At 43.7% G+C, this 25967-nt stretch overlaps 1 protein-coding gene across 1 annotated transcript in view; it reads left to right on the plus strand.

Moving 5' to 3' along the window:
- Positions 1–25967, plus strand: part of CPS1 (carbamoyl-phosphate synthase 1) — a 119526-nt gene that overhangs the window by 58106 nt on the left and 35453 nt on the right. Inside the window, exons 21-25 of the mRNA XM_024204905.2 lie at positions 3047–3165; positions 15402–15543; positions 17531–17596; positions 18886–18949; positions 22285–22466. Of these exons, the coding sequence (XP_024060673.2) occupies positions 3047–3165; positions 15402–15543; positions 17531–17596; positions 18886–18949; positions 22285–22466 (573 nt within the window). The remainder of the gene's footprint in view (positions 1–3046; positions 3166–15401; positions 15544–17530; positions 17597–18885; positions 18950–22284; positions 22467–25967) is intronic.

Raw genomic sequence — 25967 nt, forward strand, 5'->3', positions numbered from 1 at the left:
ACTCTTTCTCTACCAGCCCTCATGACACCTGCTGTACTCGAGTCATCCATTAACCTTTCACTTAAATCACTGTAATCATAGAATCATAGAATATCAGGGTTGGAAGGGACCTCAGGAGGCCATCTAGTCCAACCCCCTGCTCAAAGCAGGACCAATTCCCAACTAAATCATCCCAGCCGGGCTTTGTCAAGCCGGGCCTTAAAAACCCCCAAGGAAGGAGATTCCACCACCTCCCTAATCTTAGACTATCCCTGTTACATTAAACAGCAGGAACATTATACCACCATGTCTTGGGCAACATATTCAGCAGGCAAACGGTTAATGTTGGTTGACAACTGGAGCACTGTTTCTTTAGCTTGCTCCTGTAAGATGATCATTTGCTAAATGCTGGGCAATGTTTGGCCTTTATTTATGCTGGCACAAGTCACAGCAGAGTTTGGGCAGTTCTGCAAACTTGCATTAGTGTATGCAAAGAAAATTAAAAATGATCCTTTTGCCATCTGAAACCAAGGGTGATATGAAAATGGCTAGCTGCAGTCAATCTGAGTAGTCTCTTTTGGGGATCTTCATGCTACTCTGTGACCGCATCTTGCAACCAAGGATTAAAATTAAATCATAATTAAATCAGCCCAGCTGTCCAGAACTCCCTGTTAACTGATATAGGGTTAAATTTGTTAATTACACTGACAGTTCTTGCAAATATCTGCAGCCTTTGGTTGGAGGGTAATGGCAGGCTAGCGGTTAAGGCGCTAGTCTGGGACTTGAGACCTGAGTGCTCTGCTACGAGATGCTTTTTGTGAGTGTGGGTGCCTCTGTTCCCCACCTGTAAAATGAGAATAATACTCCTTCCTTTTGCCCACACTTCATCTTGTCTATTTAGACTGTAAATTCTTTGGGACAGAGATGCTCTTTTACCAGGCATATGTACCGTGCCCAGCACAACAGAGCCTCAATGTCTGTCAGTGCCTCTAAGATGCCAATGCAGTACATGTAATAATTATTGGATATTTTCAGTCTCCACCATGACTCTTGGCTAGCTGAGGTTGTACTGCATTTGCTGATGATTTCCACTCAATTCTCTCTCTTATAAACCTTGTATAAATTTCCAAGAAGGCTGACGGAGACACAATAATCTTTCTTTCTTTCTTTGTATATATCGATTCTTCTCCTGCTTTTAGGACATTTGAACTTAGCCTACAACAGCGGATAAGAAAATAATTTCTAGAGATGCCCCAAAGTTTCTCTGTGGGCCATTCCCCAGGGCCTTTCATTGACATGTTTGTAAAGGGAGATCACATTGGAAGTAAAGTCACCATTCTGATTTGGTATCATTGTATTTGCGCTTTGTGCAGGTGTAAATGACACTGCAGGGTGCAAAGCAATGAGGATTCAGGCAGGCTGCTTCAGACTTGGAGAAGGCCTGTACTCTAGAGACAAATGAACTGGTGGTTTTAAGCTGGGGAGGCACATATATTTACAAGCACAAAACACCCTTCAGCACCGGTGCTTGTGTTGGCTCCAGTTTTCTCTTTGATTTGAGTGGCAAGATCTTTCCTGACTGCATTATAGGAGCCCCAGGAGGCATTTAGAAAGGTAAGGCCCAAGTTAGGGATGGGCACATGACAATGGGGATGGGCAAAATGACAGTTTTCCTTTTGACTGTTGTCTGAACAAGGAACAGTTAAGCCTTTAATTCCCCACTTGCCCTCCACAGAAACTCCTCGGTCTAAAATGGAGCACTGATTCACCCCCGCCAATAACTGAGTGAGACCAGCATTTTGGGTGGTAAAATTTCAGCGTGCTTGACTCAGTAAAAGGTAACTCAGACAGCTGGGATCGATTGGATCAGAAATCCCTAACCAGCTCTCTGACATCTAACCGACCAGACGCTAGTTGTTGTTACCACTGAGCCCCCCACATGTCAAGGTTTTTCACTGTTTGTTGGGGTGATGACTACGATGCCTGTTGTGTCGGAAAAGGTGAGAGCTCAGACGCCATTCACAGCTATTGCCTTTTACCGCGTTCTTCTACTATAGTTGAAAAACAACCACAGGAGAGATGCAGAACCCAATGAAACGTCTGACTGGGCCAAGGTCGTACACAGTGTCAACCAGTTTTGGCACTAGGCTGTGGCCCTCGTAAATGAGAGGTATCTGTAGCAGATGATAAGAGAAGATTACTAACATGATGTGGCCCATTTGTGAAATGGTCACATGGAAATGGGCTTTATTAAAAAAAATTAAAAGTATAAAAGAAAAAAGAGTTCAATATTTAGCCACCTCATAATAATAACTATTAATATCTAGCTCTTATACCTGTACTTTAGTCACGTTTGGGGATATTTAAAAAAAAATACTGTATCCTGTACTACATTGCCTTTGGGATGATAGAGTGGGTTTCCTTTTTACCCAGTGAATGTGGATGGTTTGCTAAAAATAAATTTAAAAAACCAAAACCACATAATTAAGCATGTTCAGGAAAGTTTGAAGCCTGCATTACCTTGAGAATGAGAGTGGTGTCACGGCTGCAAAGTTTGGTTCTGGATGTGAACTTTTCCATAGTTCAGGGGTATTTCAGGTCCAGGATTTCTGAGTCAATCGATCTTTAAACTATAAATCAGAGTCCATTTCAAAAGCAACCAGTTTCTCAACCATTGAAAACCTAAACCTTTCTTTGATCACATTTGCTTCTAGCAGACCACAGGACTATGGAATATACAGGACCTTGGTAATAAGAGGTACAGATGAGAAGTCAGCAGCAGGGGTTGAGCATACTAGAGAGAGAGAGAGAGAGAGAGGGAGAGATCATGAAGCATACACAGCATATGAAGTTACAGCAGGTGTCCACCAGCATCAGTCCCTATTGAAGTCAATTGGAGTTTGGGCAGAGACTTCATTGGGAGCCAAATTCTGCACTCCTTGCTCAGACAAAAGTCTTGCTGACGTTAATAGGAGATGAGGAATAATTACTACACATTTCCAGGCAAATTAGATACTTACGACGTGTTTGTTAAAGTGTCTGGCTTACTATCTCCTCTCTTTGGCAGGCCTTGCATGACGGTGTCCCCGTGGATGATATTCACAAACTCACAGCCATTGACAGATGGTTCATCTATAAGATGCGGGATATTGTGAACATGGAGAAAAGCCTGAAGGAACTCAGCAGGTAAGGAAATCAAACAGCTTTCTCTAAGGATACAGCCATTTGCTTGGCATCACACAGCTGGGAAACCAGCTCCAGGCTTGTGCACAAACACAAGCAAGGCCGAAAAGTGACTCTCAGTCCTCAGTGCAGCCTGAGTTATCTTAAACCCTAATGCACTGCACTAAGTGGCTACCTCCGTCCATGTAGCAGCAACTGCACTGAAGAGCGCTGCTCTAGAAGTAAAGGCATCGTGTCCATCTCAGCTGATCTTAGGGATTCTAGATCCCACCTGGATTTAGAAAGTCCTTGATGTAGTTTCAAAGCTAGGATATGCTAACTCTCCCCCGAAATGTGAGATCTGAGACTGCATCTGCATAGCTAGGGTATGGTTAACCTTTCAGCTCATACTCTCAATAGATTCTCCCTGGCGTTTTACACCTGAGAGCCAAACACCGTGCATTTCTGACTGGTTGATTGCTTTCTAAGCTGTCTGCCTTGCTTCCCACATGCTATTCCCCCTCAGTTTAGAACAGCTATAATTCCCGACACATTTAAATATAAATCTTCTGGTTTTTTAAAGTGACCATATAAAATGAACCACAATAGATAGCAGTAAATCGAAGCTCCAGGCTGTATATCAGTCTCTGCCTTTTGCTGACTGCAGCTTTCTCTTCATGGTTTACAAGGCCAGCAGAACCTTCTTGCTGAGTTATTATTGTCTGCTCTGTTGCCTGGGTTTTGGATACATGTTGCATTACTGCAGTTGAACCACACGAGGGCACCAGAAACTTATAGTACACAGCACTTGTAGCAAGAGACTGGGCAGAAACATACAAGATGTTTGTTATGAAATATGCTTTCACCTCCTGTGAGTTCTGCTTCTTTGACAAGCTGTACATTTTTAATTGAGTAGTTTTTGTTTCCCCCCAGAAAGTGAGTTGGGATTCTAGCTAAACAGAAATAAAGGCACAGAGAGGAGAATGCCCCTGGAAGGATACTTATAAAACTCCATTATTACCCAGCATGTGTAATTCCTCTCTTAACTTCCATGTCATGTTTCATTTGTGTGCTGGTTTCATTTAAAAAAATCTCATGCATATAAAGTTACTGTGTTTACACAGAACCAATTTGTTTTCCCCACTGTTTCTCAGGATGCAATTGTAATTAGAATACTCTGGAATTATGTATTCAGGATCTCAAAGCACTGTCCTGAGGATGGTCATGTCCTCCCGTGGTGTAAATTGACATCACTCCATTAAAGTAAAGGGAGCTGAACGGATTGCTGTTAGCTGAAGATCTGGCCTATTAGTTAATTAAACCTCACAGTGCCTCTGTGAGATAGGTACATTCATGTTATTGCACCCATGATATAGATGGATTAGCTGAGGCACATAGTCAAATGACCTTCCCAAGGTCACAGAGGAAGTTTAGTGGCAGAACTAGAACGAAAAGTGTTACTGACTTCCAGGTTGGTGTGTTAACCACTCTCCGTCCTCCTCCCTTTCGGCCGTTATTGGATGAGGGCTGGCTCCGCTGTTGCATGCAAGCAAGGGCCTTCTCCTAGTCAGTGCTCAGGTCTTCCATGTGTGTATTCACCGGAGCTACTTGCTTTATTTTTCATCCTGCTATAAGATTCAGTGTTTGCAAATTGGACATAATCAGTTTTAGAAGGAATAATGACAACCCAGAAAAATGACTGCATGGGTTATTACAAGCACAGCTGCATTAGCAAGCGCTGTGTTTATGCAAACATGACTCTCTCTATATGGATATTCTGATATACACATACATATTGTGTGTGTATAATATACTATAATATCCAGACCTTGCAGTTGATCCTTATCTTTCTATAATGGTCCAAACCAAAACCCAGATGAGTTCATCATCATCATGGTCATCACAATAACAACAACAATGCCCAGCTCTTATCTAGTGCTTTCCATCAGTAGATCTCAAACACTTTACAAAGGAGGGCAGTATTATTATCCCCATTATACAGATAGGGAAACTGAGCAGTGGAGTGACTTGCCCAAGGTCACCCAGCAGGGCAGTGGCAGAGCCAGGAATAGAATGAATCACAATCCAGCACTCTATCCACTGAACCTTAGAGGTGGAGTCACAGCCAAACTTTGTGGCTCTGGATAGCCTGTAATCTGCATGTTTCTAAAGACACACAGAAAGGGAGGTCAGTGTTTTACACACAAGTATATTGCTATACTATATAACCCCAGTCCTCACGTCTGAGTGAGATGAACTCAGTGCAGGACCTAAGAGAAGGGTAAAGACAGTTTTATGTCACCTTTGAGCTGCCTTGGGCCAGCCAAGGACAGGTTCAGCTCCCCTGCTTTCCACCACCAGTGCAAGTTAGAGCAGTCTCATGCCAGCGGTTAGCCACCAAATGGCTGTTCCACCAGCCAGTAGTTGCCAGAGCATAGCAGTCATCTGTCCATGCCCTCTTCCCACCCCCACACCAGCCATGCTCCATACACCAGGGTCTGCAAGGGGAAGATACCATAGAGATTCCCTCTTGTTGGGGAAATCCTCAGACGTCCAGATCCACTGGCTCGCCAAGTGGTGCAGTGGGGCTAAGGACATGCACACAGAGACAGGGACTATATCGAGAGGATACATACCCAAGGATGGTGAAATAATGCATTGTAACATGTTAGATATGGCAGGACAACTGAGCATGGCTTGCTTTTGAGAAGCAAGGAACCCCTTTCCAGGTGGGGATGATATAAACATGAATCACGTGACCGAGGAAATTGCAGCGCTCTGTAGTATGGCAAAGAAAGGGAGGCAGATGTTTGCCTGAGTGCTGATCCATTATGCTAAGCAGTACTCCCCTTAGCACTCAGTAAGGCTAGGTCTACACTACTGCGGGGTTCCGACCTAAGATACGCAACTTCAGCTACGTGAATACCGTAGCTGAAGTTGCGTATTTTAGGTCGGCTTACCTGGTGGTGAGGACGGGGGAAAGTCGACCGCTGCCGCGCTGCCGCCGACTCCGCTGCCGCCTCTTGTCGAGGTGGATTTCCGGAGTCGACGGCAGAGCGATCAGGGATCGATTTTACCGCGTCCTCACGAGACGCGGTAAGTCGATCCCCGATAAACCGATTGCTACCCGCCGGATCGGCGGGTAGTGAAGACGTAGCCTAATACAGGTCTCTTCATCTTGCACTTCTGTTGCTGAGCTACAGTGTCTAGGCACCACTCTTCCCCTTCCTTATTTCTCGTATCATGCCCCTTGCTTCCCATAAGGCTAGCACCGTTGGCTTGGCTTGAGAAGCATCCAAAGCGAAGGGGCTGGTCGAGGGCAGGCAGAGGGAGCTCTGCCTACCCAATGTTTTCAGGGGTTCGCAGGCTGAACCACCATGCACAAAAAACAAGCGGGAGAGGAGGAAAAGGAAAGGAATCGGGTGTTTGCTGCTGTGTGGTCCTCATCCCCCTAGGGTGACCAGATGTCCCGATTTTATAGGGACAGTCCTGATTTTGGGGTCTTTTTCTTATATAGGATCCTATTACCCCCCACCCCCTGTCAGGATTTTTCACATTTGCTGTCTGGTCACCCTAATCCCCACCCAACTGCCAGTGCCCCCACCATCCTGTCTACCTTGCCCTATCCACGTGCACCTTACACTCTGTCTCCCTCATTACCCTCTTGTCTCACCCTTCACGGGTGCTTTCACCTGATCCGCCATGCCCATTACGTCTCCATTTGCCTCCTTTGTTTCCCTGGCACACTTTTTCCCAAACCTCTTAAGCATCTGCCCTTCCCCTCCCCTGTTTCTACTGTAGGTGTCGTGCATTGCCATTCACATCCCTACATTGTTAGCCAGACAACCAATAACTGAGCTGCAGAGCACGGTGACTGGCCTGCTCCTGCTCCTGCAAGTCACACATCAGTACACAATCTCACACTTCTTGCCATAAAAGGGAAACACCACACGGAATTGGTAATGGATCAATGCAGTTTAAGACCTTTGTATCAATCCTCATGGGTCAGATTCTCCATGGTGTCCATTAGCATAGCCCCACTGACTTCAATACATCTAAGCTGATTGGCCCCCATCCTCCGCTGGTATAAATGTGTATCTAATCAAACACTCCCAAGGAACCAAACAGATTGACTGGGGAGGTGAGAGAGTGAAACCAACGAAAGCAACATGTAAAAAGGGTCTATCCTGGTGCATTATGCTGAAGACATGCAGGAGCTGGGTCTGTACAGGGCCTTTATGTCAGTTGGGGCCTCTAGGTGCCTCCGGGGTACAACTAATCAACAATAAGTTAGTGATTCGTTGTAAATGATCGTTTACTGTGCGTCATTACGGAGCCAGCAAAGGTTGTCACCTTTGGTAGAGCGTTTATGTCACGAGCCCAGTCGTGGAATTGTTCTGAGTGGTTCCGATTTGAGAAATGGAGAGCACACAGCTTGGTTTTCAAAGCCCATGTTGAGTTTTCAGGGCTGGCCCTTAGAAAAATCCAACTGTGTATGTTTGTAACAATCCTTTGCTCTCCTGTTGCTCTGTCCAAGTCATTGTGGGTGGGCTCCATTTAATAGGAACAGCATATGCCAAATGCTATTAACTGTAGCTATGATGGCAGCTCGGGGTGAAATTTTCAAAAGCACCTAAAGGACATGGGAGCACAAGCCCCTTTGAAAGTCAACAGCACTCATGCTTTTAAATTATTTAAACTCCTCTGAAAATCCCATTCTGGTTACCTAGCTGCTTGATCAGTGCCTGCAATTAATTTTACCCAACGTTACTTGTGAACCCAAAATGGAGGGAGGGGGCGGATTTGAAAATCAGACCCATCGCATGCTGAGTCACATTCTCAGCTGGTGTATATCAGCATAGCTTCAGGAATGGTGCTGATTTACACCTGCCGACGATCTGGCTCTCTATCAGTACCAACAGGACTACTTCTATTGTCTGATGAAATATTTTTTCAGAACCGTAAAAGACTTTGAAAGGGACACTGGTTGGTCAGCAACCACCTGTTTAAATCAACTGTTGTGTCTGAATTATTAATCAGTAGAAAGAGGTGATGATTTTCTCATGGCAATTTCCTGGGAACTGTTCCCCATTGCATTGTGGGTGGTTTGGCAGCTCTGAGGAATTTCATGGTGCTGATATCGTTGGTTTGAAATATGACCTTCCCCGTCCCCTTTTTTTCATTTGAAATGTCAGGGTCGTGAAGTTTCGCGGGAAAGTGACAATGGCGTTTTGTGTCTGTGCGGTGTTGGAGCAGAGAAGGGGTGTGTTGTGCCTGGGTGAGCCATAAGACACTGGTTCTTACAGGAGCTGGTGTATTTTCTAGGTCCTTATTTCTTATAGCATTTTATTATAATATTGGTATTCCAGTAGAGCCTCCCTGGGCCCAACCAAGTTGAAACAGGAATTAATTCAGGGAAGTTCTATGGCCTGTGTTATACAGGAAGTCAGACTAGATGATTGCATTGGTCCCATCCCGCCACAGAATCTGTGAAAAGATTGGGATCCCGCTGTGCTAGTTGTTGTACTTACACATAGTAAGAAATCTTGCCCTGTGCAGAGTTTACAGTTTAAATGGTCAAGGCAGACAAAAGGTGGGAGAGAGGGAGTAGTCTAACCCCCATTTTACAGATGGCCCAGAGTGATTAAGTGATGTGACCAAGGTCACACAAGGAGTCTGTGTCAGAGCAAAGAATTAAACCCAGGTCATCCAAGTCCCAGATCTGTTCCCTCATCACCAGGCCATTCTTTCTCTTTGGTTAATTTTACTTGAAAGGGTACAGCTGTGCTATTCATGCCGGCAGACCGTGATGACACACGTCATTGTTTGATAATATGCTGATCAATGACTTGTGCTGAGATGCTGGGGATTTTTAAGATTTGTCACTGGACATCTCCATGCTCTCAGCACTGAGAATTAGCAAATGTGACCTTCTGTGACACAGGTCTTCTCATATGCAGAGTGGGCAAGTGTGACTCTGAATGTAGGTCTTGTGGCTTGTAATCAGACACAGAATAGCACACTGGGCAGCAGAGAGGGCCAGCCCCAGAGAAGCATTTTTAACAAGACTCTGTTCAGTGGCCTCTAGAAGTCAACAGAAAATTATTTATTGAGACTCCCTTTCCCAGGCTAATGTCCTTGGGACTGCAAATGGTGTGTTTTGAAAATGGCTTTCTGGAAGCATGACTTGATTTCCAAACACACTGTAGAGAAGTGTCTGCAAAATACAGCAGCTGAAATTAAAGTTCAGCTTCAGCATTCAGAATCTGAGGCAGTGCAAAGGAAAAAGATCAAAGGGCCGTCAATAAACCATATTCATTCTAGGTGGGTGTCACAAAATTGATTTTTGTGGCCTCTTCAGAAACGGATTTTTGCTGCAGTTTGCAGACATATGGCTAACCTGTCCCCCAGCTGGAAAGGTGAGAGGTCGTGGGGCACATCCTCGCTGGTGTGTATTGGAGTAGCTTCACTGACGTTCAAGGACTCTGCACTGATTTATATCAGCTGAGGTTCTGGCCCCACTAGAGCTATGGTACTCGGTTTTAACTATTTAGAAAGAATGTATGAAGGCCCATGTATGCACCTTTCCTCTCTGACTGCATCTGCAGGGATGGAAACCAGTGGGGCAAATGTTCAATTCAGTAAGTGAGATGAGTGTAGGCTGCATTACGTACACTGATTCAGCAAACCTAACATTTGTGCTTGGTGCTGGATGTCATAGAAGAGAGATTTCATTTGTGTTACAAAGGCATTGCAAATAAATTGTGGTTCACGTTTTCCTCCAAAGCCCCGAATACTTGTATCACTTTGACGTGCATCCCCATCTTGACACACTCGCATGCGCCCTCTTAAGTGTACTTCTTCGACATTTCTGCATGCTATGTATAGAATAATCCATATTGTATCAGACCATCAGGGCCCTAGATGGATCCTTTACCTGGGGAAGAAGTTTGAAATAGTGACTGCAACCCATTTCTTTGCTGTGTATTTGCCTGCATTGCTCCTGCAACTCATCAACTTCATCCTAGATGTGAACCATCTAGGTCTAAGGAAATAATGGGAGGTTCATGTTACTTAAATCAGTGAGATTTACTGGGTCTGGGCGCTGAGCCTTAAAGATGTAGATCCAGAGAGTGATAGTTGAGAGAGTGAGATTTGTTGGTTTCCATCTCCCGCTGCCCTAAATGTTCCTGACAATTTTGTCTGTCATCTCGTGAGTTTCTTGGGAGGAAAATAAGTGACTACCTGTCTCCTTGAAAGAAGAGGCAAGGAGACAAACAATATTTATACTGATCTCATGCTTGTAATTACAGCTTATTCTAAATCTTGTGGAATGTCAGAAACAATCAAGGAAACAGATGTGAACCTTGGAAGAACGGCGAGGGTGGGCAGTGGGGAATATGCCTTTTGCCCAGTATGCCAATCTAAAATCAAGCAGCAAAATTGCTAACCATGTCAAGCCCAGTGTTCATGTTAGCTAGTGACTCGGGCCCCAATTCAGGACTGCATTCCTTTTTTAGGGCAGAATTTAACCACGTGATAAAGTCCCATAGGTGCTGTCTTGTATGGAGATGGACTTAAACATTATCTGCTTCCCTGACACAGGGTCTGAGTTTGGAATTTTACTCATATTCTACCCTTGATACTAGTCCCATTTGCAAAGCTCTGCCTCCAATAACTGCATGGCTCATTTTCACATTAGAGCCGGTGCTTTCTCAAGGCACGTTTGTTTAGCATTACTTGTGGGCTGGCGGATCAGACAAAAGCTGGTCAAGTGTAAGAGAGGACTGTACTGAAGCATGCAGGCTCCCGGGGTAATTGCAATTCTGCAGGCGTTGCTCGAGTCAGTTAATAGATTTCCCCAGTTTCTCTGTGCCAGGTGAAAATTTCCCATTAAGGGGAATTTATTCCATTTCCTTTTATCATTTATTATTGAAGACGAAGTGTGAGTGGATGGCGTTTCAAAGATGACAGGGTAGAATTTTAAACAAAAACAACAACAGAAAATTCACACTGGAAGCTGAAAAGAGAGAGAGTGAGAGAGAGAGAATGGACAAAGGCTTATATAGTTTATAAACTGCAAAATACACAGGAGATTTAGCTTTGTGGGAAGAGAGCTGTGCTGCCTAACCATTAAATGATTATGGCAGTGTGTAAAAAGTCTGATTGTCTGGTATGAAGCTCTAAAACTTCAAACTATCGTTTGGTGAAAGAAACTACTGGGAATGAGAACGTTATAAAAGGCTAGAATCGCTGCCACTTCATCTTTTGTTGTTTCGGGCTTGGTTACAAAATGGTGAGGACGTTTAATCTTTGGAAGATTTTTTTGCCCTTGATCTATGGGATAAGGAAAACCTCTAGGTAAAAAGGGAGGCCGGGAAATCCCATTGGTGGGTGACCAGATTGGGAGTCAGCAACCAACCTGCATTTTCTATCGTCTTCTGGTTTTAACTCACTGTAGGGTCTTCGCCAAATCACTTGGGGTTTTCCAAAGTGCTCAGCATTGGCTTAACTCTGCTCCCATTGACGTCAGTCAGTGATTGGAGAGTGCAGGCTAGAGTTTCCCAGGTAGGGACTGGGAGGAGAGTAAGGTGAATGTTGAGCACTTTGGAAAACCACATTCTTAATCTGTCTGTGCCTCAGTGTCACCATCTGTTATATGGATATGATATGACTAACCCATCTTTGCCAAGCTCTTTGAAATCCTTAAATGAAATTTCATTTACAAGTGCTCAGCATTAGTTTTATTAAAACATAATCTATCTAAACATAACTGTGTCTGGCTGGCTTAGAGATGAATACAATCTGCAAAATGTGGATCCAGATCTGGGTTTCCAAACATCTAAAGTTCTGAGCAGTTTGGATTCAGGGTCTAGTTCAACCCATTTTAAAGACAGTGGGCTAGATCCTCAGCTGGTGTGACAGAATCTGGCTTAGGGGCTGTTTGCAAAGTTCTCATCTGGACCCAAATTTCAAACACCTCCCAATATTTGGGGGGGAGGGTGTTTTAACTCAGGGTATTAGCTCATGCCCATTTTTAGGGTAAAATTTTGGCCCCACTGAAGTCAGTGGCAAAACTTCTATTAACTTGAATGGTGTGAGGATTTCACCCATCTCTCTCTGTATGCACTTACTGCACATACTCTCCTTTGTATACTACATACACTCAATAAAGCATGAAGACATGAGAAAACACTACATTCATTCTGCCTTGTGGAACACCTTTCTGTCTGATATAAGGCTCCCAAGGCATCTTGCTTATTAACGACACTGAAATCCCTTTTCATTGCTACTCCCTTGGCAGTGCTACCTCTTCATCGCACCCCAAAATGGTGCTCTAAAGATGATAAGAAAAGATACTATTTCATTCCCCACAGGTACGGTAAATTAGCTATTCACTCGTGTCATCCCGTGCAAAATTAGTCATCTTCTTGTTTGACGACTAAGAGTTCAAACCTTGTCTAAGTCACTTGCCCGGGGCTAATGAGTCATGTCTTCAGATTTACAGGCTTTTTTGGGGGTATAATTATGATGAGATATAAAAAAAGCTGAATTGAAGCAAGCTGCAAATGAAGGCAATTTTCTTTCTCTGTCAGTAATCAAATGGCAGCCAGCCCCGTGTCTTCTGGAGACAGCAGAGAGAGCACGCAGCAACCAGCTCATTTTCTTGGGGTCAGGTCCACTCACTCATACTTAGGTAACACAGAATTTAAAAGATGAATCAAACTCAGCTGTGTCCTCGCTAATTGCTAGTGAGGCTCAGCGTCTGTTTTGCCAGAGAAGAGACAGGCGTTGTTGGCCCTCTTCCCTTCTGGGAAAGCATTAGAGCTTTGCGTGTCTGTACTGCTTCATGGGCACATGAAATATTAAGCTACTGCCCCAAGAATTTCTGTTTGCATACACACAAATGGGCTTCAAGCCTGCATCCAGCAGTGGCATATGCAGATCTCGCCGTATGGCTTGCCCTTCCGTTGAAAGCAATGGGGATGCTTAGAAAATGGAACTAGCCCAAAGTGAGCCGATGAGTATTGCCCTGGAGAGGGAAGATAATGGAGGGGAAATCGGACCTTAATAAATCCACTGAGATGCTGCAGTGGTGGGTCATTCCCTGGGAATTATCTATGCATATGGGACCAAATCCAAACCCAGTAAAGTCAATGGGAGTCTTTGCATTAACATCAGTGGATGTTGGACCAGGCCCTTTCTCTCTCGACTAGGAGACAGCAGTGAGAATTAAGGAGAGGAGTATTAGCAGACTTTGAAGGATATAAGGTGTTATTCTTGCGCTCAGCCCTCTGCCAGCAAGACAGAGCCCCCAAGCTCTACTTTCACTATGGAATGAATTTCTCACTGTAACGCTAATGTTTTTATACCACACATTTCATCTTTTACAAACACTAACTAGCCAATCCCAACTCCCTTATCAGACAGGTATGTCATATTATCACCACATTGCAGATGGGGAAACTGAGGAAGTGAGATGTGGCTTTGGGCAAGTCACAAAGGGAGTAAGGCCCAGATCTTCAAAGGCACATAGGTGCCAAATTCTCATTGAAATACTTAAGTGTCTGATCAGGGATTAGAATCCAAACCATGGGCCTTGACTCTCATGTGACTTGCACCTGTTTTTTTATCAGTCAAACTCCAATGGAGTGGATTGAGCGGCTTGTTATTTAAACCGGTGTGAGTGACAAATCCAGCCCAATGCCTTTCTGCTTTCTGAAGCGTTCCAGTAAATGAGACTTCCCCCCTCTCTTCCCCCTCAGATAACACAGTGATATTTATTTAAAAATACCACAAAGCCAAGGACATAATTCAAAAGCTCTGATTTAGGAAAATAGCTTATTTGTTAATCATTTCCTCTTTCCTGATTCAGTGCTTGCTTGCATATAAAATATTGATTTATTGGGCAAGCAAGGATGCTCTTGGCAATGAAGATGGAAACAGAAGTGCTGATAAAAGTATGTAGGCTTTTTTATGGTTTGCAAAAGCTTAGCTTAGAAAAGGTAGCTTAGAAACCAGAGAGAGAGACAGAAGCTTTACCACAGCAATAGGTAGAGGCAAAGAAAGAAACATAAGCTGATAGAGGAGGGGAAAAAATGGGAATGGAGACTGAAAATGGAAAAAGAGAGCTGGCAAGAGACATTCAGTTCAGCTGGGGATGTGCAGAGGTGGCCAGAGCATAGGGGACTTGGTGAAGGTACCAAAATATGTGATGTCTGAAAAGAGAAGAAATGGAAAGAAAAGAATTAAGCCTAGGGGATGCTGAGAAATCTTGCTGAAATTAAATATGAAATAATGAATGGGATAGAGAAGGTAAATTGGGTGTGCCTGTTTATCATCTTTCATCATGCAAGAAAGAAGGGAAGTTCAGTGAAAGGGAACACATTTGAAATTGATAGAAGAAAATGTTTACCTCAGGATATTAGCCCGTGGAACTCATTGCCACTTGACAGCATGGAGGCTAAATGTTTAGCTAAGGACTCGCCATTTATATAGGATCAGTGATTGTTTAAAGGTATATAGACTGTCATGCTTCAGGATATAATTCAACCATGGACTGATGGGGTTAGGAGAAAATTCCACTGGTGAGTAGGTTATACCATAACTCCCCCTTCAAGGTGCTTGAATGTTCTTCTCGATCATCAGGTGCTGACCACTGTCAGAGACAGGACTCTGGGCTAGACAGACTTTGGGTCTGATGCAGTCTGGCAATTCCTATGTTTTTAAATTTACAATGAGAGAAAAAAGAATAACAAAGTGAAGTTGGGGGTAGAGTGGGGTGTGGGTGGGAGAGTTTGGATACCCTGAACCTGAAGATGGGGAACAGGCACCTGTGAGATATCTGTTCAGTTAATATTGTGCTGGACTGGCTTTGTGTTGTCTGAGTATGATGTGGGCCTCTAGTGGCTTGCCTGCTGAGAGGATGAGGCCTATTAGGAGAAGCTAGCGGAGCTGTCCTTTAGCTCAGAATGGTGATTTTGCAGCTGAAAGAAAAGGGGTTGAATCCCAGCGCCCCAGATGTGTGTATATGCTTTATTGAGTAGTTGTCTGCAGAGGACATACAGAAGTAGTCTCTTGTGTGTAGGACAAGCATTTGATGGCTTAGGGTTAGCTAAGCCCATCTCTTCTCCTCCTTCTTCCCCGTAAACACACATACTCTGACAGCGGCCGTCTCTGGGTACCACATGGCAGACACAGATTCACACATGCTCATCTGTTACCCTAATGGACTGTATATGTCTTATATTTAATCCCAGTGAGTCAATTCCAGAAGAAACAATGAGGAGGGCCAAACAGATCGGCTTCTCGGATAAGCAGATTGGGAAATGCCTTGGAGTGACCGAGGCCCAGACCCGGGAGCTGAGGCTGAAGAAGAACATAATGCCTTCAGTGAAACAGGTACAGTACGAAGCATGTCTGCCATGGCAGCACTGCTGTTGGGTTGGGGCCTGGGGACCTGTGATGATGGAGGAGACATGCAGTTAATGGGCTGTTGGAAAGCAAGCTCCATTGAAGTCAAGAGGAGTTTTGTCATTGACTTTAATGGAACCAAGATTTTACCTTTCTATCTTATTTCCCCCCAGCTCTTAGTCCTGTTTTGCAACAGTGGAAGGAAAGTGAGAATGCACTTCCTTTCTCAGCCCCCAAAGAGAGACACACTTCTTCTGAGTGGCCTGGATTGAAACCTTGCCAGATAGCTGCAGTGAAATGCGAAAGGCTGAAAGCACCAATGCTAACCCACCGCCTTGTGACCGCGAAAAGTATAGCTAGCTTGTTCGCTCTCGGTAGTAACTTTTTAGAGGGTAATGCTTTATTTTAAGTGTCCCATCATTATGGGTTCATTTGGTATTCATTGTGATGGCACTGAGCATAATGAGCTCATCTGATATTCATGACGATGTCATAAGTGCTTTCATAGGTGTTCCATTGTCATTTTGCCTTTCGTTTAAGGGATGCTGATATTGAAGTGCTAGCAGCTGGTTTTTGTCCTTAGGAAAAAAATCATTGAATGCTCTTGAAAGTGCTTGGAGGGCCCATCTGTATCCGTAGGCCCAATTCCAGATGCCAAATATCCTTTTGCTCCCCAGCTGGTGTTTTCCTTTCTTGTCCTCACCTGGCCTGTGCAAACTTGCCAAGCCTTGCAAAACATTCCATAATAATAGTAACGAATGGCAGACACTTATATGGTGCTAATACCATACAGTCATATTATTCATTCCTCATTAGTGTTTGGGCAGCTGATGGGTGTTCATGAAAATGTTTGATAATCCAGAAAGTTTCTTGAGTTTTAGCATGGAAAATTCATACCAGCAGTGCTTTATTGGTATTCCCTGTTCATTGTGCTCCTGTTTCAGCTATCCATTCTGGGAGCTGTAACGACAGCACGTGACTTATGGATGGCCAACCATATGCTATGTAGAATGAGAGGGAAACAGTTGATGGAAATAGTTTGTGAACCACCCACAGTCTGAAAATCATTCCTCCAGGCTGTCTGGTGAATATCTACATGCAAGAAATACATTGGAAGACAATCAGTGTGGTTCATATACCATTCACTAACCAAAGGAGGGGCTACATTATAACAACTGCTAGTGAATATTTCTACCATCTGTAGTCATGATGATCCTCAAGAAGAGGGTGTTTGTGCTCTCTGTGGAAGTGAGAGTGACTAATTCTTTCAGGGGCAGCTGGCAGATCAGCAGTAAGAACAGAAAAGCACCCCAAGGTCCCCGGTGAACTTGGTGAGGGCAGTTTGAGCCTCAAAGATGGAGAACAACTACTAGTGCAGGGTGTGTCAGGATAAGGGGAACTGGGGTCTGGGGGCCAATGTTCTGTGGGGGGTTGTTGTCGATAGGACACCAGTGGAACAGGAAGAGGAGTTAGGCTGGATGCAATGCGCAGGGTTTAATGAAGTGTCCCACTTAACCTGCATTTAGCTTCAGTCTGTGCTAATGAAATAGATGGCAGCACAAGATTCATCCATGGAGGAGTAAAGATAGTTAGAAGGAGAGGGGCGTGCGGAGGGAAGAGAGGATGGATTTACCATGGAAAGTGTCTCTGGACCATGATGCCTTTCCCTAAAGGAGCTTGGCAGCATGCATGCATCGGTAGCGTGGGAGGAGAGCTTAAGCTGGAACCTGGAGGGAGCAGTGTGAGAGGGAGACAAAGGAGTCTCATGTGGAGGAGAGGATTGGCTTGAAAGGCTAGGGACATGAAGGAAGGAGGTCAGACAGTGAAAGAAGGGCGTCAGAGCTGCTAGATTACCTGCTCTTTCTGCGAGGGAGTGGCCGGAAAGCAGCGAGGGAGTGGCTGGATAGAAATGCAAAATGAGAAAAAAGAAAAAAAAACCTTGCACCTGTTGATTCATAATTTCCTCCCTTTACAGATTGACACGCTGGCAGCAGAATACCCTGCAGTAACGAACTACCTCTACGTCACATACAACGGGCAGGTAGGTGCTGTGAAATGCTACAGTCTAGCTGCAGCCTATTCTAATGTCTCTCCCTCTTCCATGATTAGACTCTAGAGACCTTTCAGTTAATTCTCATTTTCTGTAGCTGGTAATTGTTTCAGATGGCATTATGCAGTCCCTTTTGAGGAGGGCTGGAACATTCTTCTTCCTAAACATTTACTCAGTGAATTTATTGGAAGGTCCTCTACTGACCGCACTTGAACCCTCTCACTGCAGAATGGGCGTAGCATGCGCCCCAACAGTGTCAGCTTCCCAAAAATGCCCCACCAATGTACCTCAAACCTTAGACGCTCTATGGGTGAGTGGATACCATATCTTATTATCCAGAGGCTATTCAATCTTAGGCTTCTCTGCTGACTCTGCCAACCCGGGGGCCATCTGGGGCCATGTCGCTGGCTGTTTTGTGATGTACACAACCCATCCCCTAGAAATTAGGCCCACCCATCCATTGGCCACTGAATATCCTGCATGATGGAAATCTTTATGAAAACTATGAGCTATTCATAGCTACCCTGGCTTTACTCGGTCATGTAACTGTTAGGAAATACCAAAGGAAACTTTAGCTCCCTACTAGTCTGGACTGTGACTGCAATGTGCTGTGAATGCTTCCAGACAAATAGAATACATCAAGTCATTCTGTCAAACTGGCATAACCCTTTCCTCATTAACTGTCTTATTTTTCACTTCCTCATCTTCCACTGAAGACTTTATCCCCTTGCGCCCCCTCTTCCTCCTTCTCCCTGAAGTTTCCTCCTTGTAGCCAGCTTCCTTGAGTGAAAGGCCAGGCACAGACATAAACCTGAGTCTCTTGAGCTGTAGCATTAAATGCTAACCACAGGTGCTCTGGGCTGGCCACAGGATAGGAAGGCTCTCTTACTGTTATTTTGTTGTATGGGGCCTCCTGTGGGGCTTCTTCCTGCACTCCTGAGTCACCTTTTCAGGTTGTTAGCAGCAAATCATTATAATTTAAGAAAGAATCCTACACTAAGTAATGGGACTGACATTTGTTCTTCCGAAACTGTATAGATCCACAGCAACCATAATACTTAAGGCCAGTAGAATCTGAGGGCCTCGTCCCACTGAGGTATAACTCCATTGACTTGAATGGAGTTGTGCCTGATTTACACTGCAGTAAATGAGATCAGACTTGAGCCCTGGGCGTCTTGCTTTTGGATATGGGCTCAGCATTAGAAATGGTTTGTTCTCATAAACACAGAGTAAGGGCTGCTGGGTATAGCACCTCATGACTTCTCTCCCTTCCTCCTTAGGAGAACGATGTAAAATTTGATGACCATGGAATGATGGTGTTGGGCTGTGGACCGTATCACATAGGTAAATCTGTCCTCTTTCCACCCTAAAGCTGTCCTGGGAATTCTTGTGGTTCATTTGATACTCTTTTCACATGGTAACAAAACTTGCAAGGACACAGTATATAGCATGTGAATTCCAAATACAGAGCTTGCCTTTTCCATTTGCTTGGGGACTTCATTTCATGCCCTGGAAATAAAAAAGGAGCCTTCTTGTTACTGTTCAGCTGAAACCAGATCATAACACCTATCAGTGATTTCCATGGAGATGTTTTTTATTTCTTATTTGCAGCTAACATTAAGGCTCTTGGAATTTAGTATCTTGTATCCAGCTTCATTGCTGTTACACCTAGGATAGTTTGAATGCATGTGCGCCAGCTGATAAATCCTTATTTACGTTGATGATAGCATATGGTTATGTTCAGCCCCTTCTTGTTTGGAGGATTAAGTGTGCTGTTTCAGTTGACCACTGTGGTAATAATAGGAAAATACTTGTTTTTTGTAATTCTTTGAGCTGGGCCAATAGCTTGCAGTGAGTAATCTGGTAATTTTCACCTCTTCTTCCGTTGATGAATTGTCCCCAAACAGCTTGCAAATATTAACACTTATTCACTATTCCAAAATATTTGCTGTGCAATGTCTGGTCTAGAAGTCATTCCCAAGAAGTTTGCTGAAAGTTGTCAATATCTGAAATTTAGACTATGTTGATTAGTTTTGTTTGGACATGCAAGTCGCATGGTATGTTTCAGGTCTCTGATTCAAGGATCATAGCTCTTCAAATCAGGTTTGCAATGTGAATATTCAGATGAATGAAATCAGAATTAATTCCCCAGGAATATTCTCTTTTATTTGCTGTATCTGTGAGCATTCCTGCCAGTCAACATATTAGCAGAAAGTAAACACAAAAGGGCTGCAATGTTGTTGAACAATTCAAGCAAATATTTGAGGAAAGTATTTTGCAGTATTCACCTAGCACTAGTCATTATTTTGGATAAAGAGCATGGGTCTGACCTTGATCCTGTATATTTTGTCATTTAGAGAAAAGCCTGAGCATTTCCAGTAAAAGCAAAGGAAGCTTAACGTGTGGGGGGTGCAGGGAATGATTACTTGCACTTCTGAATACCTTTTCCTAGTGCAATGACTGAGGTGGTTGTTTCTTATTTACTAATCCTTGGAAGGCAGTTTTGCAGTTTCATATGCTGTCCCTCGTAAAATCAAAGAGAAGCTGTAATTCAGCGAGGTCCATCTAGCTTTCTCCACATTCTTGTATTTGCAGGACTAGAACTGGTCAAAAAATGGGAAGACCATGTTTGTGAAAATTTCAGAATTGTTTCCATTTCTCTTGATTCAAAATGGACCAATCTCCTGTTTTTTTCACTAACAGTTCTACAATATTTGAAATTGAAATTTCAAATCAAAACTTTTGTAAAAATTGTTTAAAAATGTTCCCAAAACCCACATTTTCTTACTGACCGCTGGTTTTTAGGTAAACCAGAAATATCGATAATGATTTCAGTACATTTTTGTATCAAAATATTGGGAAACATTTCTCAGAAAATTTTGTGGAAAAAAAACAAAATATGGATAATGTCAACAATTTTACACAAGAAGTTTGTTTTAAAATAAAGGCCATTTTTGATGGGAAAAAACTTTCTGTTTAGAAACTGTGGACCTGTTTTGTGCAAGATAATTGTGACAACATGCACAATTCAAGATTAATTAAAAATTACTAGGTGATATTGTGTATTTTTAAACAGCACCCCATGCTCCTAAACTGGGCTGTACTTTTGGTTTGTCTTGTTGTCATTTTGATAAATATAAGGTGCCAAATTAAGATATGATGTAAACTGGCACAAATACATTGACTTCACAGGAGACTATGTCTGCTTATACTAGTGTACCTCTTCACGGGTGATTATCAGTATTACTAATTGGCTGCAGGCCCTCTGCAGCTGGACATGGCAATTACTGGATGTGCCTGGAATACACGTGCACACATTCTGCGATTTTCCAGGCTTAAATCCAATACAGTGAAATGCTGACCACAAATGACGTTCATGTCTCAAAATTGGGCTTCCTGTACATGTAAGGACACTTGAATAATTGAAATTCAATTAAAATGGCTGATGACATTTTGGGTGACCTCTGCTGGAAAGGTCCAGTTCCAATTATGGGATTTTTTCTATACTCAGCAGCCCATAATGAATGAATGAAACATGTAGTACACTCAAGATTCTAGCTCGAGAGGAATGTGGAAATTAATTGTGTGTCAGTCAGTGAGTGACCCTGTATGTTACTAGATATTGTAGAAAGAGCAATTCTGTGCTGTTTGAATTTCGTACAGAACTTGTATCACAATTATATATATATAAAATAACCGTACAGATAGTTAACAATCATGTAACTCAGGTTGAGTTCAAGCTCTTTTTGAAGATCATAAGCATAACAATCTAATGATGTTCCTTACATTTGAAGACACATCTTTCTCTGCTTATGATAATCCACTTACATGTTGTAGCTCAGAAATGTATGTAATACTAGCTGCTGGACACCATAGGCATGCTTCTTCATTGACCTCCGTCTTTAGTCATTAGCGCCATAGGGCAGAGTTGCTGTAAAATGTTCCCATTCTAATTTGACTACATAAGGTGCAAGCCAATGGAAAATCAGACCTACCTACTAAACAACATGTAAACTAAAAATGTTCTGCTCTCTTGACCAGTGGTTTTCAACCTGTGGTCCGTGGACCCCTAGGGAGGTCCGCAGACTATGTTTAAGATTTCCAAAGGGGTCTGCACCTCCATTAGAAATTTTTCAGGGGTCCACAAATGAAAAAAAGATTGCAAACCATTGACCGAGAAGGTAAGAAACAAACACACACTCGTCTTATCATTTTGCTTTTCTTTCAAACAGTATCTCTGTAGATATAAGTTTTTCCTCCTCTTTATAGCACTTCTGTACTTTATGGAATAAATGATCAATCACAACTAATACCGTCCAGTGAAGTTAAGGACCTCCTAGCGTATGCCTCTTGGCTTAAATGCTCTCCAGACAAAGTGCGCGTATTGGAAAGCAGCAGCAGTTGGCTGGTTAAGACAGACAAGTGTATCTGCATGCACGCTGTCAGACAGACATGATGGAGGCCTGTCTTCCCTGAGCAGCAGAGCCAATGCACATTATGCTTGAGAACCTATATTTAAGGGTTCTTACCCTTACCATGCAAAGGCAATTAGATTTCTTGGCCTGACTTGACAAGTGATGCTGTTCTTTTCCTTTAAGCCTGGCTGCTATAAGTGTCTGTGCTCCCTGCTGTTACTGCTTCCTTCTCCCCCTTACTCCTCTGCCTCTTCCTCCTCACAGGCAGCAGTGTGGAGTTTGATTGGTGCGCTGTCTCCAGCATCCGCACGCTGCGTCAATTGGGCCACAAGACTGTTGTGGTGAATTGCAACCCGGAGACGGTGAGCACAGATTTTGATGAATGTGACAGACTGTACTTCGAGGAGCTGTCATTGGAGAGGATCCTGGACATCTACCAACACGAGGTAAAAAAAAAGAAATCTAAGCAGCAACAACAAAAGCTCCTAATGCAGACCAAACTTCTCAAAATTCATCTCCCTGGTTGCTTTGGCTGGGGCGCTTTTAGACCCATTTTACACACCATTGCTGTTCCTATCATAACGCCAAATAAATATTAAGTGATTTTGCAAAGGTGACATACGGTGCAATATTTACAAGCAGATTTAATTTGTTGCACAATTTATTGCCCACATTTTTCTGCTCTTGCCGTTCTGAGTCTTAGTTCCCAATTCTGCAAGCACTTGGGCACATGCTTAACTTGAAGCACGTGGAACGACTCACATGCTTAAAGCTAAAGTGAACTGAAGTGCTTGCAGGGACAGACCTTATAGTGTAGTGGTTACATGCTGGATGATTTCCAAAGGGTGGGGCTGGCGGGTGGCAGGCAGTCAGGCAGTGACGAAGGAGGTAGGGAATGCAAATGACTGTCGCGTGTGCAGTGAGAGTTGGGCAAATAATATAGTGCAGGGGTTCCTAACCTGGGAGTCAGAAACATGTGTCGGGAGGTTGCAACCACCCTGCCCTTCCCATATTACTAAATAGAGGGGAGGGAGTCCATTTTGCAGTGGGGTCATGACTAGATGGGGGAGGGATTTGGCGGGATGAAGAAGGTCTGGAAAAGGGGAGTCAGTCTCAGTCCCAGTATGGAAAAGCTTGAGAGACACGGGCATAGTGTTTATATTCCACAGAGGTGGACTTCATGGTTGAGATTTTCAAATGAGCCCAGGGGAATTATTCATTGAAGCCTTGTTGAAATTTGGTGGGGGTTGGCTGCCTAACTCCCTTGAGCAACTTTGCGAACCCCAGCCTAGGCGATGGCTGTGGTTTATTTTGACATTTTCCTGACTCTCTTTTCAATATGTAACGAGTTGATCTCATCTGTTGTTTTGCAAATGGAAGCAGGTTTCTAAGGATATTATTGTAGCTTGGGCATTTTCTGATGGTACCACATTAAAAGCAAGAAAAAAGCCAATCAGACCGATAATCCTGTTTACTTGTTCTTGGAAGCCATTCTTGAAAATGCAATCTGTGTCCATCTTCAGAATGGCTTTTCCTGGCAAGGACGGATCCATTTACCTTCTCGCTCCTTTCTACTTCCTATAATGTGTTGGTAAAAACACAGACAGTAGTTGAAAAGCATAGATTCTGGATAGACTGTTGCAAATTGTGATTCTGCTCATCAGACTGTCAGCCCAGTTCTGCTCACTTGAAAAGTTTGCATGTGGTTCATCTAAATAAGCATCTAAACTCTCAGTTGCTTAACCAAAACTGAAGCTCTGAACCTTGGGTGTGGGGAAAATTAGTCTGACAGTCTGTCAGAGAAATAATGCTGATGAAACACAGCACATATTAACGGCAGGATCAAAGAGAAGGTAGAGATGGGTGATGAGGGAGAAAATGCTCGTTTAAACACAAATAGCTTTGGTAATTAGCAACTAAGGTAAGAAAATGCACATGAAGAGAATAATGGATTTATATTGAAGTCTGGTTTATCTGTAAATTCCCCCCAACAGGATAGTTCTTCTTTGTGGGTCTGAATTTATATTTCTTGGTCCAGATTCTGACCCGGGTTATGCTGACAGGTGTGGTGTCTGTCCCTGTATGATCTGGGACGTTCGGTGGCACCTGCTGGTGTTGAAGCTGTAGTCTGAACCGAAGCATGAGGTGGGGCTGGATGTATTGTGTAAAACTCAGACCGCTTCACTGCTCTGACTTCATTATTCGGTCATTACCATATTTCCTTGTTGTCACTCTCATCCTAATGAAGTGACTGTAATTAAGTGAAAGAGGGATTAATGGATTTTGGGGAGACGTGAGAGGCAGTTAAAATGGGGTAGGTAAAGGATTTACTTATTAGACTTATTTCTTTCATGAGTTGAAGTCAGACCCCTGCGGGCACCTGTAGAGCACGATGCTGAAGTATCCAGCTGGGTAACCCTCATTTGCTCTGTATAATTGTCTCTGCAGATTTTAAATTGCTTGCTGGTTTAGAGTCTACTGTACAGACTTTAGATTGGGTTCCTTGCAATATCAACATGGGCTCTTTGATGTTTGCTAGGGAGATGTTAAAACCATTCGGGATAAGAGGCAAATGTCGGATTATGTTATTGAACATATCCTAATAATGATGATGATTGAGCCTTAGCTCTTCTCTAGTGCTTTTCCTCAGTAGACCTCAACCTTCTTCACAAAGGAGGGCAGAGTCATTATCCCCATTTTACAGATGGGGAAACTTAGGCCCAGAATGGTGAAGTGCCTTTCCCATCACCTCCCAACAGGGCAGTGACAGATAGTGGAATTGAACCCAGGTCTCCTGTAATGCATAGTTTAACATATACCATTTGCTACATTATATTATTTTAAAAAGCAATGGGCCAAATGCTTGCAAATGCCCATTAAAGTCAATGCCTGAGGAAAGATTAAATAAAATTGAGGGAGTAATTTTGCTACACCAAACCTAACTGATCCTGCAAATACTCACCCTCGTACTTAACTTAAAGTACAGGAATGGTCCCATTGTCTTCTGTCAGGATCCTGGGCAAAGGTCGGCAGGACTAGTGGCAGAAGCTTGGGAGCCAGGACCGGTAGCCAGGGGTCAGAGCCAGTATCAGCATCAAGAGTCAAGCTGAGGGTCAAGGCAGAGTTGGAGTCAGGAGTCAAGCCAAGGGTCAGAGCTGGAGACAGAGTCAGGGATCTGGCTGAGGGTCAATACCAGTTATCAGGGGCCATGTTGGGGGTTTAGGGGTTGATCAGGAGTCAGAATGCAAGTCAGAGCCCAGGTCAGTACTGGGAGCTTGGAAACAGAGAAGCAGGGCAATTGTGGCAGCTAGCTAGAGATCTGTATAGTTGCCTGGACACTTCTTGGTATGCCCCATGGTATTCTATTGGATCAAGGAGCCAGATCACTCAGTGAGTCAAGGATCATTCAGTCATATCACTAGAGGGAAAACTTCCCGTGGCATGCAACCTCTGTGGATTGTGGGTTGCATGGAAAGGCCAGGTTACAGCTGCTTCCAGGCAGTAGCGTGGGGATGTTGGTTGCCTGGTAGCTCTGCAGGCTTGGGTTTAAGTCCTGCCAATCCTTATAGTCTTTGGAGACAACTCTGAACTCTGCCCCATCCAGTTTTCCGGACCTTTGAGCACAGTGAGCGATTTCAATGGGACAATTCATGGCCCCAGTGCAAGAAAACACTTAAGCGTGTGCTCACATCCCATGGACTTCACTTACATGTGCTGTCCTGAATAGGGATGGTTTCATGAATCTGGACCCAGGTGCTCTGAGTTAAGCACATGCCAATGTGTTTGTAAGACTGAGGCCTTACCCTGAGTGCTAGTATGCCTGCTCGGGTAGATAGTCCCACTGACTTCAATGGCACCTCAGGATTCAGTCTACTCTTTCTGCTAAACTAAAGGAAGGGATGAGAGAGGGAGAGCGCTGTAGGACTAAGGGAGTATCTACATTGCAG

The sequence above is a fragment of the Terrapene carolina genome, unplaced genomic scaffold (assembly GCF_002925995.2).
Source record: "Terrapene carolina triunguis isolate 2854851 unplaced genomic scaffold, T_m_triunguis-2.0 Scaffold62, whole genome shotgun sequence".
Lineage (NCBI taxonomy): Eukaryota > Metazoa > Chordata > Testudines > Emydidae > Terrapene > Terrapene triunguis.